This window comes from Chionomys nivalis, chromosome 17 (assembly GCF_950005125.1).
Source record: "Chionomys nivalis chromosome 17, mChiNiv1.1, whole genome shotgun sequence".
NCBI classification, from domain to species: domain Eukaryota; kingdom Metazoa; phylum Chordata; class Mammalia; order Rodentia; family Cricetidae; genus Chionomys; species Chionomys nivalis.
In genome coordinates this window covers 19,343,342-19,359,712 of record NC_080102.1, presented here as the reverse complement: position 1 = coordinate 19,359,712, position 16,371 = coordinate 19,343,342, and the positions used below count along the sequence as shown (strand labels likewise).

General features: G+C 41.2%; 1 protein-coding gene and 1 pseudogene across 7 annotated transcripts in view; both read left to right on the top strand.

Moving 5' to 3' along the window:
- Positions 1–16,371, top strand: part of Tatdn1 (TatD DNase domain containing 1) — a 33,336-nt gene that overhangs the window by 12,724 nt on the left and 4,241 nt on the right. For 3 of the 7 annotated variants that reach the window (XM_057791568.1, XM_057791569.1, XM_057791570.1), the window contains 7 exons: positions 2,022–2,085; positions 4,019–4,162; positions 4,253–4,295; positions 8,984–9,069; positions 9,159–9,199; positions 11,601–11,677; positions 15,811–15,881. In XM_057791568.1, coding sequence (XP_057647551.1) covers positions 2,022–2,085; positions 4,019–4,162; positions 4,253–4,295; positions 8,984–9,069; positions 9,159–9,199; positions 11,601–11,677; positions 15,811–15,881 — 526 coding nt within the window. Of the gene's footprint in view, positions 1–1,269; positions 1,298–2,021; positions 2,163–4,018; positions 4,163–4,252; positions 4,296–8,983; positions 9,070–9,158; positions 9,200–11,600; positions 11,678–15,810; positions 15,882–16,371 lie in introns of those variants that run through there. The other 4 variants (XM_057791573.1, XM_057791574.1, XM_057791571.1 and 1 more) reach the window with 3 other exon arrangements.
- On the top strand, positions 3,606–3,704 carry LOC130889253 (U6 spliceosomal RNA; annotated as a pseudogene).

Genomic DNA, 16,371 nt, shown 5'->3' with positions numbered 1-16,371 from the left:
CAGCTGTGTAGTGGTAATTAGAGGCATGGTTTTGGCATCACAGACTTGGCTTCCAGTCCCAGCTTCCTCCTTCCTAGCTCTGAAACTTGGACTAGTCTAGACTTCAGTTTTCTCATCCATAAAAAAGGAATGTTTTAGAAGTATTCAAGATAAGTGTCCTGTGGGTTAAAGAAAATCCCGAGTATGAACAAGTCATCATGATGTGTGTGGTGACATCACCACTGCCAGATCAGGAGCATTGTATCCTGGGAGAGGAGACCATGGCCTAGGCTTGTCTTTCTTTTTGTAGGCTATTTGGAGAAGGTACATGTAGTGTATGTAAATTTGGTTAGAAACTATTCTACACAATTGGAATTTTGTATGTGAACAGTTGTAGACAGAACTTTCTGTTTACAGTCCCACAACCATTCAGTCCCAAATAAACACACAGAGGCATATATTAATTATAAACGGTTTGGCCTATTGCTCAGGCTTATTACTAATTAGCTCTCATGATTTAAATTCACACATAATTCTGTCTATGTTTAGCCACATGGCCTGGTACCTTTTCTCAGTAAAGCATTCTCATCTTTCTTCCTCTGCTTCTGGCTGGTGACTGCCTCTCTGCCTTTCCTCATCCCAGAATTCTCCTACTCTGCTCACTCTGCTTATACTTCCTGCCTGGATTCTTGGCCAATCAGTGTTTTATTAATATAAATATAAATGACAAATCTTTACAGCAGGCATCTGGTTTAGTTTTAAAGAATTAGGTAAGGTTAATGAAGAATAGTTTTCCTGATATCTTAAAATTTTCTTAAATCCTATGTTCTATGGGCATTTGAGATTTTAATTAGGACTGTATATCCCCGGTATAGATGCTCAGTGGCTGGTCATACTGGAGATTTAAGTTGCAGCATGACACCATCTATTTTTCATATGCAATTCCACCTTTGTTTTGTGTGCATTCTCTTTGATGCGCACCTACAATGAATTCTTTAGCTTAGAGAGACTTTGCAATATGTTTTAAATAGCTAAGTAATCCAGTGTCATTAATTCAAACTTTAGGAAACTGTACCTTAAACAGCATTGCCTTGGTAGCCACCTTTGACACAGGGTTCTTTAATTTTGTCTGACAGATTAGCAGAGAAGGGCAGCTTAACTATCAAGTGACTGTAATGGCTGTCCGAAGTATGCTGATTTCTCAAGAGTCATGAATTCGTTTTACACAGAATTGTCACTGCATTAATGTATCAGTTTTTGGTCTTAGAACCCCTCTATTTTCTTTAGTATTATGGCGGAGCCTCTAAAGAGCTTTTAGGTGGGTTGTATGTATTATATATGTTATATTTAGGAATTAAAGCAAAAATATTTTAAATATCAACTCATCTTAGAATATGATAAACTATAACATAAGTATATTTTAATAACAAATACCTATTTTCTAAACAAACCTTAGCAGCAGGGTATTGTGTTACATTGTGTCTCTGTGGCTAAGTTAGAAGACCGCTGCTTTACATGTAGTTTTTGGGGTCAGGTGGCTGTGATACTCTGTCAGGTGCCATCTGGGTGACCTTCCTGTACGTTTGAGATGGAATGAGACTGAAGAAGATGAGAGACGTATTATATTCTTAAAGAAGCAGTTTTGACCTCCTGGGAGTTCCCAGCCCATACTGGAGACTTGTTAAATTAACCAACACCGTTCTGTTACTGATTTACATGATCATTGATTTCAGTGAACAGAATTTTGAATTTGCAGGTCTCTAGCTATTCTGTCTTCTGTAACATATAAATCGTGTCCTCAGGAGACTTGGGGGTCTAGTAGAGACAAGCATGTGAATACTGGAATCCTGGGGAGGGGAGGGTGTGTGGATAGGAGTCAGGTGTGTCGAGGTGATCTTCCCCCGAATGGTAAAGGGAGGGGAGGGGTAGAGGAGGCGGGAGGGGGGCAAGTGAAGCACCCTCAGTGAGCTGGTGGCGGGTGTTTGGGGAACAGTTGCTGATGGCCCTGGAGAAGTCAGCTTCTTTACTTCTTGCCATTTCAGTTTATGATCACAGGTGGAAGTCTACAAGACAGTAAAGATGCTCTGCAGTTGGCACACACAAATGGTACCCTCTTCTTACTTTTACCTAAACAAAATGTGAATTAATTGATTGTGAAGAAGTCTTTCTGAGATCTGCTGAAGGTACAAATACGGAGAATGCTGACTATAGAAATGGCAGGAAAATAGATGATTTCTGTGGATCATGACTATGACGACAGGGTTTAGAGTACTCTGTGGTATATCAGATGTCTGGAAAAACCTTGTAGTACTTAACAGAGATTAGGATTTCAGTAAATAAGAGTAAAGTTACCCACATACATAATTTATCTTCAAGTAATTCTGATGTAAAATTTTATGTGCATATTTTAATGTTTGATATGAACTGTTTTTATTTAAAATCTTTTAACTAAAATTGTAGAGGATTATTGTTACTGAACATTTATTTTGTGAGTCAGACTTGGTGTAAGGCCCCAGAGGTTTAAGTAGTAATATAATGTACTACTCTTAGGGCTAGAGAGATGACTTGGCATTTAAGAGCATTTGCTGTTCTTGCAGAGGATTCAAGTTCAGTTCCCAGTAAGGGGCAGCTGCCCACAAGACGCAGCACAGGGGATGAGGCATCCTCTTCGGGTCTCCACGGGCACTCCTCAACACACACACTACTAAAATGAAAATGCACTGCTCTCCGGGTGCTCACACATTCCATGCTTATTTCAAATCTTAGCAGCTTATTTGACATTCATATAACTGTTTTATATGCATACTTTGCTAGAAATCTAGAGATTAGGCATTCCACACATTTTTTTAAGTACAGCTGTGTTTCTTTTATGTTTGAAATCTTATCAAAAACTGTTTTTTATAGAAATCTTTAAAATGCATGCTTTTCTTTCTGCTGCATTGATGCTCAATCTTAAAAACATGAAAACAATCGTCTTCCGAGGACTTTTTGAAGTATGGGGGAAGATTTTCTTCCATGCTTTGCATTCTCTAACAGTTTAGTTTTGAAATTCTTCTCCCATCTTTATTACTATCCTTCCTCCCACTAAAGAGACGTCTGCTGGTCCTGTCACCTGTGGGAGAGCCTGAGGAAAGCTCTGTACCATTCCTTGAGTTCAGCTGCGAGTTCCCGCTGAATTCCTAAAACAAACAGAACTGGGTCTCTCAGTTTAGAGGCCCAACCCAGGGCACTGTGCACGGTGCATGTGATATCCAAGCACTCTGCCATTGAGCCATTCTCCCAGCCCTGATACACCAGACTTCTGATTTGTGTATATTACTATTGAAGCTATTAAAAGTTTGGCCTCCAGGTAGTGAGCTGTGTTTTTTATTGTCAAAGAAATCCCCCTTTCCCACTCTCTAAGTCAGTCCTGCAGGTGCCCGTGGAGCTGGAGTGACAGCAATTGTGAGCTGTCTGGCACAGGGACCAAGCTCTAGTCCTCTCCCAGAGCAGCAGGCACTTTTAAACACCTCCCATCTCTACTGCTAACCTTTTTAAGGGAGGCGCATGGTGGTTGTTTATTAAATACATGAATTGTGATGGCATGTAAACAGTGAATATAAAGGACAAACCTGGGTGCTGCTTTGGCAGGACATGCAGCGCATTTGCTGAAATTGGAACCAAAGAAGATCAGCATGGCTCCTGTACAAGATGACATGCAAATTTGTGAAGCGTTCCATATTTGAATAAAAAAAGATAAAATTAGATGATACTTTAATAAATCGTTTCACTTTCCATTCTCAGATGCTTGATATATGATCAGCTTTGGAAAGAATTCATTGACTATTTTATTAATACATGAAGGTAGTTTTTATATGCACATCCCACTTTTTAACATATTTAGAAATTCTTGTTTGTTTAATGTACATATTTCTGGAAGTTTGAATTGTTTATAGCTATCAAAGATAAGTTGAAATTGCCCTTTTCACTCATTTTAATGTGTTAGCTATTAATATGAACAATATTCTGAAAATAACCCTACGATGTGGTTTTCTGTTAGACATGTTTTTCAGTACAGTTGGGTGTCATCCCACAAGATGTGATGAATTTGAAAAGAATAGCCCTGATGGTTACTTAGCAGGATTGCTGGACCTTGCTAGGAACAACAAGGACAAAGTTGTAGCAATAGGGGAATGTGGACTCGGTAAGTGCAAACCTCCACACTTAGCATTCTTCTGAAAATAACTGCTTGTTATGTTCAAATCCTCAATAATGATTATTCTTTCTTTTAAAGATTTTGATCGCCTGCAGTTTTGTCCCAAAGATACTCAGCTCAAGTAAGGAAATTTGTTGATTTGAGAAACAGTTGTAAACTCCTAAGAATGATTTTTATTTGGCATATGTGGTGTTAGATATCACAGGTGTGGTTGCTTCCCCTGGCATATATCAAGAGCTAAGTGAAACAAAGACCACACATCTTGGCATGAAACTAATAATCCCCAGCTGGTTAATCATTGGATCTGATCTGAATGATAGAACAAACGGATATGTTCTGTATCATAGACATTTTGGTAGTGGTGGCAAGAGATATATTTATGCACAAACCATCTACCGTTTGTCCACTGTAGTTTCTTAGATATGAAGAAGAATCTGGATCAAATTACCTCTTAATAAATTTTGTAATTTGATGGGGGGGGGCATCCATGGCCCCTGATGTGATGACCTGAGAGACTTTTCACATTATACTGCCAGGAGTGTTAGAGACACTTTGAGATCTGTCTCTTGAACATCATGTAATCAGTTCACCTAACCTGAAAAGTTCACCGATTCACACTGGGACAGAAGCTTCTCAGGCCATTCCTCCGCTCTAGTGTCTGTCTGGGCCAGGATGAGCTTCCTGAGCCAGAGACCGGATCATGAGAAGCTCTGCTGCAGAGTCCCACAGGATACCTTGCCCATATGGTCTTTCTTCTATCTACAATGAATTTAAAGTGATTCTCAAATGCCACCTAAATACTGCAGACTAGATTTTGGCTCCATGAAAGTATTGATAGTGTTCACAGGTTCTATTTACTTCTCTGAAGATAGCTTCCATCATCAGTGTTAGAACGTGGTATGTATAGCAGGCTATGATTAAGCTGTAGCACACATCCAAGCGTCTATAATAGAGTGGAGCTCAGTCTGTTCTGTAAATGATTGCTGAGTGTCTCTTCAGTGTGATAAGAGTAAAGCTTGGCTCTTCGGCTTTTATAGACAAGAGAGTCTATAAATAATCGTTGTAGGCTAGTACGTGCTGTTAGGAAAGTGTATACGCTCGAGGACTTACATTCAGTTCCTACCACCACCACCACTAAAAACAGAAAGTATATGGCTAGGAGATGGATGAAAAGGGGAATCTGAAATGTCTTTGCTAAGATGACAGCATGATATTGGTCTCTTCAAAAAGGATAAGCTAAGAACAAACTAAAGCGAAGATATTGGTAAGATTGCTTGGCAGTTTTAACTTGAGATTCTAAAATGTCTATAGAAGTAATAATTTCATTTGCATTGTTGTCAAGAAGACAGATACCCAGGGACCCCCCACCCCATCCCACCTTGCTCCCCCTGTCCCCATATAGGCTAATCTCTCCTGTGTCCATCAATTTCAGTATACCTACCTAAGTATATTGAAAATACACAACAGACTGGTGTCTTCCAGTGTGTCGAAAGCATACAGCAGGTCTGCTCATGTAGTTCCCTTGGTGTCTAGTTAAGGAAGGTGGTGCTCTCTGTTTCCTGTATGGATAAAAGGGCTGTAATTTGATTTTTACTGTTGAACTTATTGTTTTTGGAAGAATTTAGATCTTGACCTAGACTTTGTATATGCATACGTTGCACAGATACACATGCATGTGTGTGCATATGGAGGTCAGATGTCAGTAAGGAGTTGCCCAGCTGTTTTGAGGCAGGGTTCATAACTGGGACCTGGGACTTTTCTTTTACATGGATATCAAATTCAGGATCACATGAATGCCCGCCAAAAACTTTATTTACCAAGCCACCTCCCCAGGCCCTTGAGCTATGCTTTCTTTTGTTTTTTTCTTCCTTCCTTCATTTTTTTTAATTTTTATTTATTTATTTATTTTTTTGAGACAGGGTCTCCCTGTAGTCCTAGTTGACTTGGAACTCACTATGTAGACTTAGCGAAATCCTCCTGCTTCTGCCTCCTGAATGCTAGGATTAAAGGCATGCACCACCACACCTGGCTTTTTTTTATAGCATGTGAAATATTAATCTAGTAAATGATTTGTTGGTTTATAAAAAATACTTTTCCTTTTATAAAAGCATAATAGTTATTGCATGTGAGAAATATAAGTAATGTACCTTCGGAGAGCAGGCCTGAGGTGGGACACAGTCTTGCTGTTCACTGGTTGTCTATTCCTTTATACGCTTCGGTGTTCTCATTGTTAGCACAAGGATGCCTCTGTCCCCCTTTTTTCAGTATATGATGGGTAAAGTCCATAGTGCATGCCTGGACAGATTGAGATTGACTACTCAATAATTACGGCATCTAAAGGAAAATGCCAGCTGTGGCTTTCCTTGAGGGTTTTTGAGGAACGCTTCTAAAAAATACATCACATCACCGTGTCCATGTATATGCATGTGGAAGTTGGAAGAGAGTGTCAGAAAAAATACATCACTATGTCCATGTATATGCACATAGAAGTCGGGAGAGAGTGTCAGAAAAAATACATCACTATGTCCATGTATATGCACATAGAAGTCAGGAGAGGGTGTCAGAAAAAATACATCACCGTGTCCATGTATATGTACATAGAAGTCAGGAGAGGGTGTCAGATCCCCTGTACCTGCAGTTGCAGGCACTGTGAATCAGCCGTCCTGTGGGCGCTGGGAACTGAACATGGCTCTGTGACAGCAGCCAGTGCTCTTACCCAGGGAGCCATCCACCTCTCCAGCCCCGAGAAGCGCTCTTTTAGAGAACAAGAAGGTGAAGCAAGGAATGGGAACAAGGAAAAGGCCTGCTTTGGTTATGAAAGTTTATCTTTTGAATCATAGCAGTGTTTCTAACTTAGATACCCTGTTCCACTTGCCCTAGACACTTTTCTTGGGGCTTTACAGTGTTAATATTATGTAGGCCTTTTTTTTTTTTAAAGCAGACATCAGACAAGATTTGAAAATATTACCATGAGGACACTCAGGTGCCCCATGCAGGCTGTCAGCCAGCTGGGAGAGGATCACCACCAGTGTCGCACACTGGGCTTTCCACCCAGTCCTAACCAGGAGCAGCTGCCCCTGGCAAGCTCTGTCCTCAGCGCTGACCCAAGCTATCTGAAGTAGTGCTCAACCCGAGTAAGTCAGAGTTGTGACAGGATGGGCAGCTGCGAACCACGAATGATTGTCGTTTATGAGCCGGAAGGAGTTATTAGATAAACAGCGGAAGCTGGTTGGTTTTGTTTTTCCACTTTAAATGGCAGTTATTTGATGTTATATACCTGCTATCCTCAGTGTGTACTGGTAGTGTGTTTTTTTGTTTAGCCATGTCGAAATTTTCTTTTCAAGATTCTTATTTTATTTTTGTGAGGGAGCAGGCCTGCCATGTCATGCAAGTGGAGGTCAGAGGCCAACTGTGGTGTGGACTTCGTTCTCTTCGTCCTACTTTGGTGTGTGCTGGGGATTGAACTCAGGCGGCAGCTTTCATCCTCGTCATGCAGCAAATACTTTTACCTGCTGAATCATCTCACCAGCCCCCACTTGACTTTTTTTGTTTTGTTTTTTTGAGACAGGGTTTCTCTGTAGCTTTGGAGCCTGTCCTGGAACTTGTTCTGTAGGTCAGGCTGGCCCGAGCTCACAGAGATGCCTGTCTCTGCCTCTCTAGTGTTGGGATTAAAGGTGTGTGCCACCACTGCCCGCCAGCACTTGACTTTTTAAACGTTTATTTTTGTGTATATGAGTGTTCTGCCTGCATATGTGTGTGCAGTACCAGCAAAGACCAAAAGAGGGCATCAGAGCCCCTGGGACTGCAGTTACACTTGGTTGTGAGGAAATGAACCTGTGCCCTGCGGAAAGCAGCCAGTGCTCTTAACCGCTAAGCCATTTCTCCAGAGCCCTCCACACACATCACATACCCTTCATGGTACCTATTTGGCTTAAACTCATGGATCATGTAAAATTCTCTGGGCACATTATAGGCTTTTGTTATTTTAATGAACTATACATTTGCCTAGTCTGTGACAGAAAGCTACTTTCTAAACTGTTTAGTTTTATAAAACAGTGACTTGGTCATGTGGCTGAGCCCTGGGGTTATGTGTGGTGAGCACCTTGAGGAGATCGTTGCCTGTGGTGTATAACCGTACAGTCACATTTACACAGTGACAGAGCACACTGAATGTTGGCACATGTGCTACTTTGTGGCTGTGGAAGATGTGGCTAGTAGTAATTCTTGGGGTTTTTTGAAACAGGTTTCATGTGGCCCAGATTGGCCTCAAACTAATTAGGTAGTTGAAAATCAGCTTAAACTTCTGATCATGTCTCCACCTCGCAAGTGCTGAAAATGCAGTCTTGATCTACCACGCTTGCTTTCAAGTGGTGCTGGGGATTGAACCCAGGTTTTGTGCATGCCAGACAAAGACTCCTGGCTCTGTCCCCAGCCCACTACTAGTAATCTTAATCTTTTCTTCCAGGTTTTTATGTTTCCTAGCCTGCAAAATGTCCTCACTTTAACTGAAACAAAATCACTTTTGCTTATTCTAGCCCAGCAGGATTAGTTAATAAAGACTAGGTCACCTATTTAAATGGAGACCCGATGGACATAGTGGAAATGGATTTGTAATCCTAGTAAATGAAGCATCCCGTTCCAGAAGCTAAGTGGCAGGAAAGAACCTGATGGTTTTTAATATCTGGATCACTATTTTCACTTCCATATTCCCGTTTCTAGATAATAAAATTCCTTTAGTTAAAACTTATTTGATATATGTCTCACACTAAAATAAAATTTTTAATGTGGAAATTTTTATGCATTGTGCAGATATTTCGAAAAACAATTTGAACTGTCAGAACAGACACAGTTACCAATGTTTCTTCATTGTCGAAACTCACATGCCGACTTTTTGGGTGAGTTAAAAGTGAAAAATCTTTACAGTTTAAGAACCGTGTGGCAGTTAGGTTGAAGAAGCTGAAAGTTGTTGTTTTTTAATTCACAGACATAATGAGAAGAAATAGAGACCGGTGTGTGGGTGGAGTGGTAAGTATCAATGGCTGTGTTAAGTGTGGGATACACAGATATGTCTGTTATTAAGGTTGGCTTTGGCTTACTCAGATATCATAAGTAAAGTTATTGAGTCTCTTAGTTGAAAGACATGAAAGTTTACTGTTGGGTTTACAGGCCAGATGGTGTATAAACAGTTAACAATTTTAGTCATACTTCTGTCAAAGTACAAGAATGAGTGCCGGATTCTCCTCCCAGGAAACAATGTGAATGAACACAGCTATCACTCTTTCCCACCACCCATCCTGTAGTGCTCTTCTGTTTAAATGTGACACAAACCAGTGCTTATGGCGTCTTAGAATAGTCGGTCGTTTCGTTCAGGTTTGCTTTCCTCATTTGCTAGCTGGTAGCCATTCTTTTCACTCTGATTTGAGCTCGTCCACTATGATGTATATTCTGTTCTTAAATGTTCCTCATGTGGAGATTTTAGTCATTACTCTTGAGACATTTCCCATAAATATTCTCTACTATCCCTTGGCTGTTGCATCTCTGATAGTGATCTAGTTGTTTTGGATCATAGGCTTCAGTAAATAATCTGCCTTAAAAAAATTACAAACTGGGTGGTGGTGGCGCACGCCTTTAATCCCAGCACTTGGGAGGCAGATGCAGGCGGATCTCTCTGAGTTTGAGGCCAGACTGGTCTACAGAGCTAGTTCCAGGACAGTTAGAGCTGTTACAAGAGAAACCTTGTCTCAAAAAAAAAAAAAAAATGCTCACATACATAAAATTTCAAATGCAATTTCAGGAGATTCAATGACCATCTCTTGGGATAAAGGTTGTTACTTAGGTATTTGAATCACAGTTCCATTGTGCCGATCAAGGAGATAGGACCTAACCCTGAGCATTTTTGCGACTTTGCTTGGAACACACTTGTAATTTTATTACACTTAGTGTGTGTGTGAATGTGTACAGATCTGCACCACGCTGTGTGTGTAGGTCAGAGGACAGCTTGCTGAAGTTAGTTCTCCCCTTCCACCATGTGTGTCTCAGGAATTGAACTCTGCTCAGTTAGCACCTTCACCCAAGGGGCCACCTCTCTGACCTCATCTGTTTCTCAAGGCTTTCCCCTGCTTGGTGTTTCATGCCACTAGCGAGAGGTAGATGTCATTTCCGTGTTGCTCTCATGTTGATGGTACTTTGCACATCTCTTCTGTAGTTTACTAAGTCTGTGCTCTGTGATTTTCCCTCTAGGAGCTATACTTAGGAATTGAGAAAGGTTTTAATTAATGACCTGGGCACTACTGATGCTATTTATTGTCATTTCTAGACTTCCCCCTCACTCATTTCCTTTATTTCTAAGTAAAACTTTAATCAGATGAGTCTATGACTTGAAAAAGTTAATACCCAGGAACAGCAGAGCCAACTGAAATATCTGACTTTAATAAAAGAAATTGCCCAATAAAGCATTAACAACAAGTGCTCTGAACTGGCTTGTAAGAAATCACATTTTAAATTATCTTTATATTACTGGAAGATTTTTTTTCAGTTCACTGGAAATGCTGAGGGGAAAATCAAATCTTACAGCAGCTGTATAACATAGCTGAGAACATGCTCTCCTTGGACGCTGGTGACCTGACTTCATTTGTAAAGCAGTGTTACTGTTGGTTATTGCTTTTTATTAGATATGGACACCTAAAGCAAGAAAAAAAAAGATCTCAGCCCTTTTTGCCTGTGTGGCTGGTGTGGATAATGTAACAATTCTCATTTTTATTTTAATTTACTTTTATTTGTTTCATGCACACACACACACACACACACACACACGTACACACAAAGGTACTCACTGAGACCAGAAGAGGGCATCAGATCCCCTGGAACTGGAGTTACTCAGTGTGAGTGCTGGGAATTGAACTCAGATCCTCTGCAAAAGCAGCAAGCACTCTAACTGCTGAGGCCCACAAGTAACATTTTAAAAGCAATATTCTCACCACTTTATAGAGCTTCTTAAAACTTACCTCTTAATGATTAATCATTCTCCTCTAAAAGAAGAGTATCCTCTGGCAGAGAAATGCAATGGGATTTTCAGTATTTTGTATTTTAAATGAGCGTTTCAGACCCTTCCTCCTCCTGTGTAAGAGTGTGGCTCCCTTTCCCGTGCCCTTTGCAGAGAGTGGGTAGAGAGGGTGATTGTAGCGACACTCTCTGGCAGCTGCAGAGAAATCCTAGGCAGCTAACTCCTTGCTTTGTGTCACCAGAAATGATGATAGGTTGTGATTACCAAGTCTGGTTTGAAAGAAAAACATTGATTGCATGTGCTACCATATTAACAAGCCCTGGGAATCAAACCCTTACAGTTATTTCTGGTTTTGTTTAGAAAGTACATCAATGCTATTGTGGATTTTCAGATTACTATACTTATGTACGTATATATCCCTAGGTGCATTCATTTGATGGGACGAAGGAAGCAGCGGCTGCTTTGATTGACTTGGACCTTTACATAGGATTTAATGGTTGGTACGTTCTTGGGCTGTGTTTTGTTTTCCCTGATTTTTTATTAGCAGATTTATTAAAGTTTGTATGCTCTGCATTGATCCTTGTCCAAGAAGTTTACTAAGCACTTACATAAGAAATTAAGTAGTAGATTGTTATTACGGGCCAGTGCTCAAAAGTTACCTGCTGTTAGGCTGCATTCTGATACTGCAAACAATTGTGTTGAGGTCAGCAGCTGACTTTCTGTAGCAATCCAGTCTGTTCTCAGGTTTTTCCACGCTTTTCACAGATAAACGTTCACAGCATTTTATGTAAGGCTCACATGTTGGCCATGGGAAGAGTATTTTATGACAGTCATCTGTATATTTCTGTAGGCCACAGGAGTTAGGAAACAGGTGTAAAATTACCCCAAGTGTGAGAGCCTGTCCTCTGGCTCATGTCCAGTGACCTTTCCTCTGTAACTCCGTACTAAACTTCAAACAGCCTCGCAAGTCAGCCGGCACAGCAAGGGCCTGGCCTTGTTTTCTGTCAGATATGCCAGCATTTTCTATGGGTTGTCTTCTTAGGAGTCAGTGAAGAGAAGTTACAGAATAGAGCATGACCTGCTTGCCCTCTTTCGGGGTTGCCCTTACAGTGCTCGCTGGTGACATTAGGTGTAAATTCTCAGGGAAGCGGAATGGTGGCAGTGCTTATTCCTATAGAGCTCAGGGCGATTCTTTCCCAAGAAATGGTACATTTATAAATTGGTAGTCAAACAAACATGGTGATTAAGAAGTCAAGCATACTAAAAGATGTAGAAACAGCTGTTGCTTCCTCCCCTAGCATGCCTTCACCCCAGTCAGGTTATAAGCACTTAGCTGTCTGCCACTGTACGGCTATGTAATATTACCTGTTACCAGCTCTGACCCCTACTTCCGTTGTTCCCTATCTTCCTTCCAGTGTTGTTTCAGGATTCTGGGTTTCTGTGATGTCATTGTTTGTATAGTCCCTGCTGCCCTGTGGTGGACTATGCCCACTTTTCTCTTCATGTGCCACTTGGTGTTTTCTTGGAGTAACTGACCTCACATTTTTATTTCCTTGATTTCAAAACTTAAAAGCCCAGCCAGGCATAATGAATGGCACAGGCTTGTAATCTTAATTCCCAGGAAGCTGAATCAGGAGGATCATGAGGCTGGTCTGGGCTACACAGTGAGTCACTATTTCACAGAACAAGATAAGTTGAGGCTTTCTGGCACTTTCTATAGCTCCATACAAACGTCTTACTTGGTTTTCTCCATGAGGGATCCTATTTAGATAGTTTGTTAGTTCCAGGCCCGTCTATTTACTTGGACTCCTGTCTCTTCTGTGCTAGAACCCCATATTTTTACTTCTCAGGATCTCATGTATTCTGGTGGGTTTTGCTTTGCTTTGAGATGATCTCTCATGTGAACTGTGTGGCTGAGGATGACCTGAGCACTCCTGTCTCCGCCTTGGTGTCCTGAGATTACAGATGTGAACTACCATGGTGCCATCTGGTTTGGTGAACACTGAGAACATTTTCATGAGAACTTGTTTTCTTTTATTCTTAAAAGTGCTTGGACAGTAATGAAAGAACGGGGACCCACTTTTGACTCTCCAGAAGTAGCTGCAGTGCTGGCTTGTGACAGCTGGCTGCTCCTCAGTGCCCCAGTTCTTTCTGTGACCTCTACTTTCCTTGATAGGGTTAGTCCGTGTAGGTGTCGTGTGTGTGTCTTGATATTTGGGGACTTTGTTGTTTTTGTCACTCATCCTGCTGCTCTCACACTGGCCCCTGCAGACGGAGCCTCCTCCTCCTCTTCTTCTTCTTCCTCTTCTTCTTCCTCTTCTTCTTCCTCTTCTTCTTCTTCCTCTTCTTCTTCTTCCTCTTCTTCTTCTTCTTCTTCTTCTTCTTCTTCTTCTTCTTCTTCTTCTTCTTCTCCTCCTCCTCCTCCTCCTCCTCCTCCTCCTCCTCCTCCTCCTCCTCCTCCTCCTCCTCCTCCTCCTCTTCTTCTTCTTCTTCTTTTAAATCACTTCTGGGAATATCCTTTCTTTTTTGGGGGACTTCTCAGAATTGGGAACTGGTATTGTCTTTTCTATAATTTCCATTTCTACTTTAACACCTTCTAAAATTTGCTTTATTTTCAACTTTTAAAAATGGGCTATATTTCAGCTTTCATTCTTAGCTCTAAAGTTCCCTCATATTCCACAGTCTTGACAGAGTGCCTTCTGTCTGAAGAATTCTAGCTGGGAGTCGCTTTCTCACTGTTCTGATGCTTTTATCTTAGTCCAGTTTCCCTAATGTGGTTGGTCTCTTTTATGATAGGGACTCTCTTCAAATGCCAGACAGTCCTTTGATGTTTAGGGAAGAAAAAAAATGCTGGGCATGGTGGCACATGCCTGCCCCTGAAGCCAGCCTGGACTACATGAAATCTTGTCACAACTTTTTGGAAGCTCTAGGTGAGACAGTCAACTGGCAGGCTCAGGTGACAGCTGGACTTCCCCAGAGTGGATTCTCACATGTCCTTTAGTGGAGACCTTTTTTGGGGTTGATTTTCTCTAGAAGGATGGCCTGTGATCTTTGTAGAAAAGTAGGGTAGGGATTTATAAATGTGCACGGCAATGTTCTGGTGCAGAGTGAGATAAAGAGGGGACTCCCAGTCCCATCTGCATCTTCAGTCCCATGTACCTGCTGGCTGTCCTCAAGCCCTTCTAACTTGTGTCTTCTTCCCCCATCCCTGAGTCACAGGTAATCTGTGTACCTCATCATTTCTCTGCCCCGACTTGAAACCATTTCAGTTCTCATTCCCTGTCCTAGCTCAGCATTCTAGGTACCGTGTTCTGGGGCATTGCTCAGGTGAATCTGTTTGCCCGTCTCTTTCTCTAGTCTGTAACATTCAGGTCAGTTAACACTTAGAGGTCATTGTTTCTCCTTTTGTGTTTTGCTTTATGACAATAAGTTGGGTAACAGGTGTCTACTAGTCTAACCAAAAAGTGTTGTTGGGTGAGGTGATTATCAAGGAACAGTAAAACGACCACTGGTTGCCAGGATCAAGTAGAAATGAATGCACGAAGCGCACAGGACTTGTGACACGGGAGTACGGACTCATTGGCAAGTTAAAGCATCTGCATTCCACTTAGGTCTTGGGTGATGGGTGTGGCTGCCAGGTTTTCTTTCTGGGTACCTGGTTGAAAAGGTCACTATCAGCGATGCTGCCGAGACACTGCACCATCCTGTTCTAACCACAGAAGGTGCATTGCTATGGCCATGCTAGCATTATCCCAGAGCAAGTCTTGAGGCCAAGGCCATGTTCAAGATTGGAGTTTTGCCACACCCAGTGAGGGATGTAAGTCTTATAGGACAGGGAGGACTTGGAAGCAGGAAGTCTGCTCCAGTGGCTGAAACAAGTTTAAATGGTAAAAGTAACAGCCTCAGGATTATTCTAAGTTATACAAATACTTTTTTTAATTTAAATTTTACTTAGGCTAATATATAAAGTTTATCAAAAGTTCAACTGGAGCCTGGTTGATTAAAGGCACACGCCTTTAAGCCCAGCACATGGGGGGCAGAGGCAGGTGGATCTCTGAGTTCCAGGACAGCCAGCACTGTTACCTAGAGAAACTTTATCTAGAAGCCCCTCCACCCCGCCAAAAACAAAAAACCATTCAACTGTAAGTATGAGAAACGACGTGACTCGTTTAATGTGAGTACTGAGGCAGGAATACTCACTGTGCCCCATTCTAGCTCCAGTACTGCATCACACCCTGCACTGAAGAATCTGGGGGCCCCCGGACAGCTTGCTCAATGGTTAGCGCACCTGCTGCTTTCCAAAGGACCCGAGTTTGGTTCCTAGCAACCACGCTGTGTGACTTGCAAGGAATCTGCTGGCCTCTGGGGTTATCCATACACATGACATTCACACAGTGTGCATGCATACCTATACAGATACAAGTAAAAATCATACTGTTTAAATGTTACAAAAGGGGCAAAAGTACAGGTAGATTTGAAGTTGACTATAATCTGGACTCTGTGTAGGGTAAGAATGTATACTTCCTAAAGTATACTGACAACAAAATTCTTTGTGGTTTTATAACCCTTAAAAGTATCTTAGTAAAAAAATTATTCACTAAATATCATTTAATATTTAAATATTGTTTTCAAGCTCACTGAAAACGGAAGCTAACTTGGAAGTTCTGAAGTCAATACCTAGTGAAAAACTAATGATTGAAACAGGTAAGTTGATGTTTCCAGAAATTCAAGTTTTATATTAAACCCTAATGTCCCCTCCCCCCAAAAGGTAGGGGACACTTGACTTCTAGTTTTAATCTCAATATATGGTTGTTTGGTTGGTTTTTAGGTTTTTGGAGGTAATTACTAATGGAAAAGTAGTTATATAGATTTCTATTTTTCATTTGGCTAAACCTCAAGACTTAAAAAAAGATGACAGAATCTGTGATAACTAGAGTCTGTATTTATGAATATTTATGAAATGGCTCCTCGAAGCAGTTTATATTGGGGTTCGAGATATTCTTACCTCTTTTATAGTGGCTTACTTCCATAGCCCTTACAAACAAACTGAATGTTATCTCTTAAAACAAGTTCAAAAGCTGGACTTTGACCTAACCCTGTAACTCTGGGGTTGCTGGTTTATTAAAGTCTATAGACTGGGCCACTCTAGGAAATAAGTTTATTTCTTTAGGCAGTCATGAAAACAATTTTACTG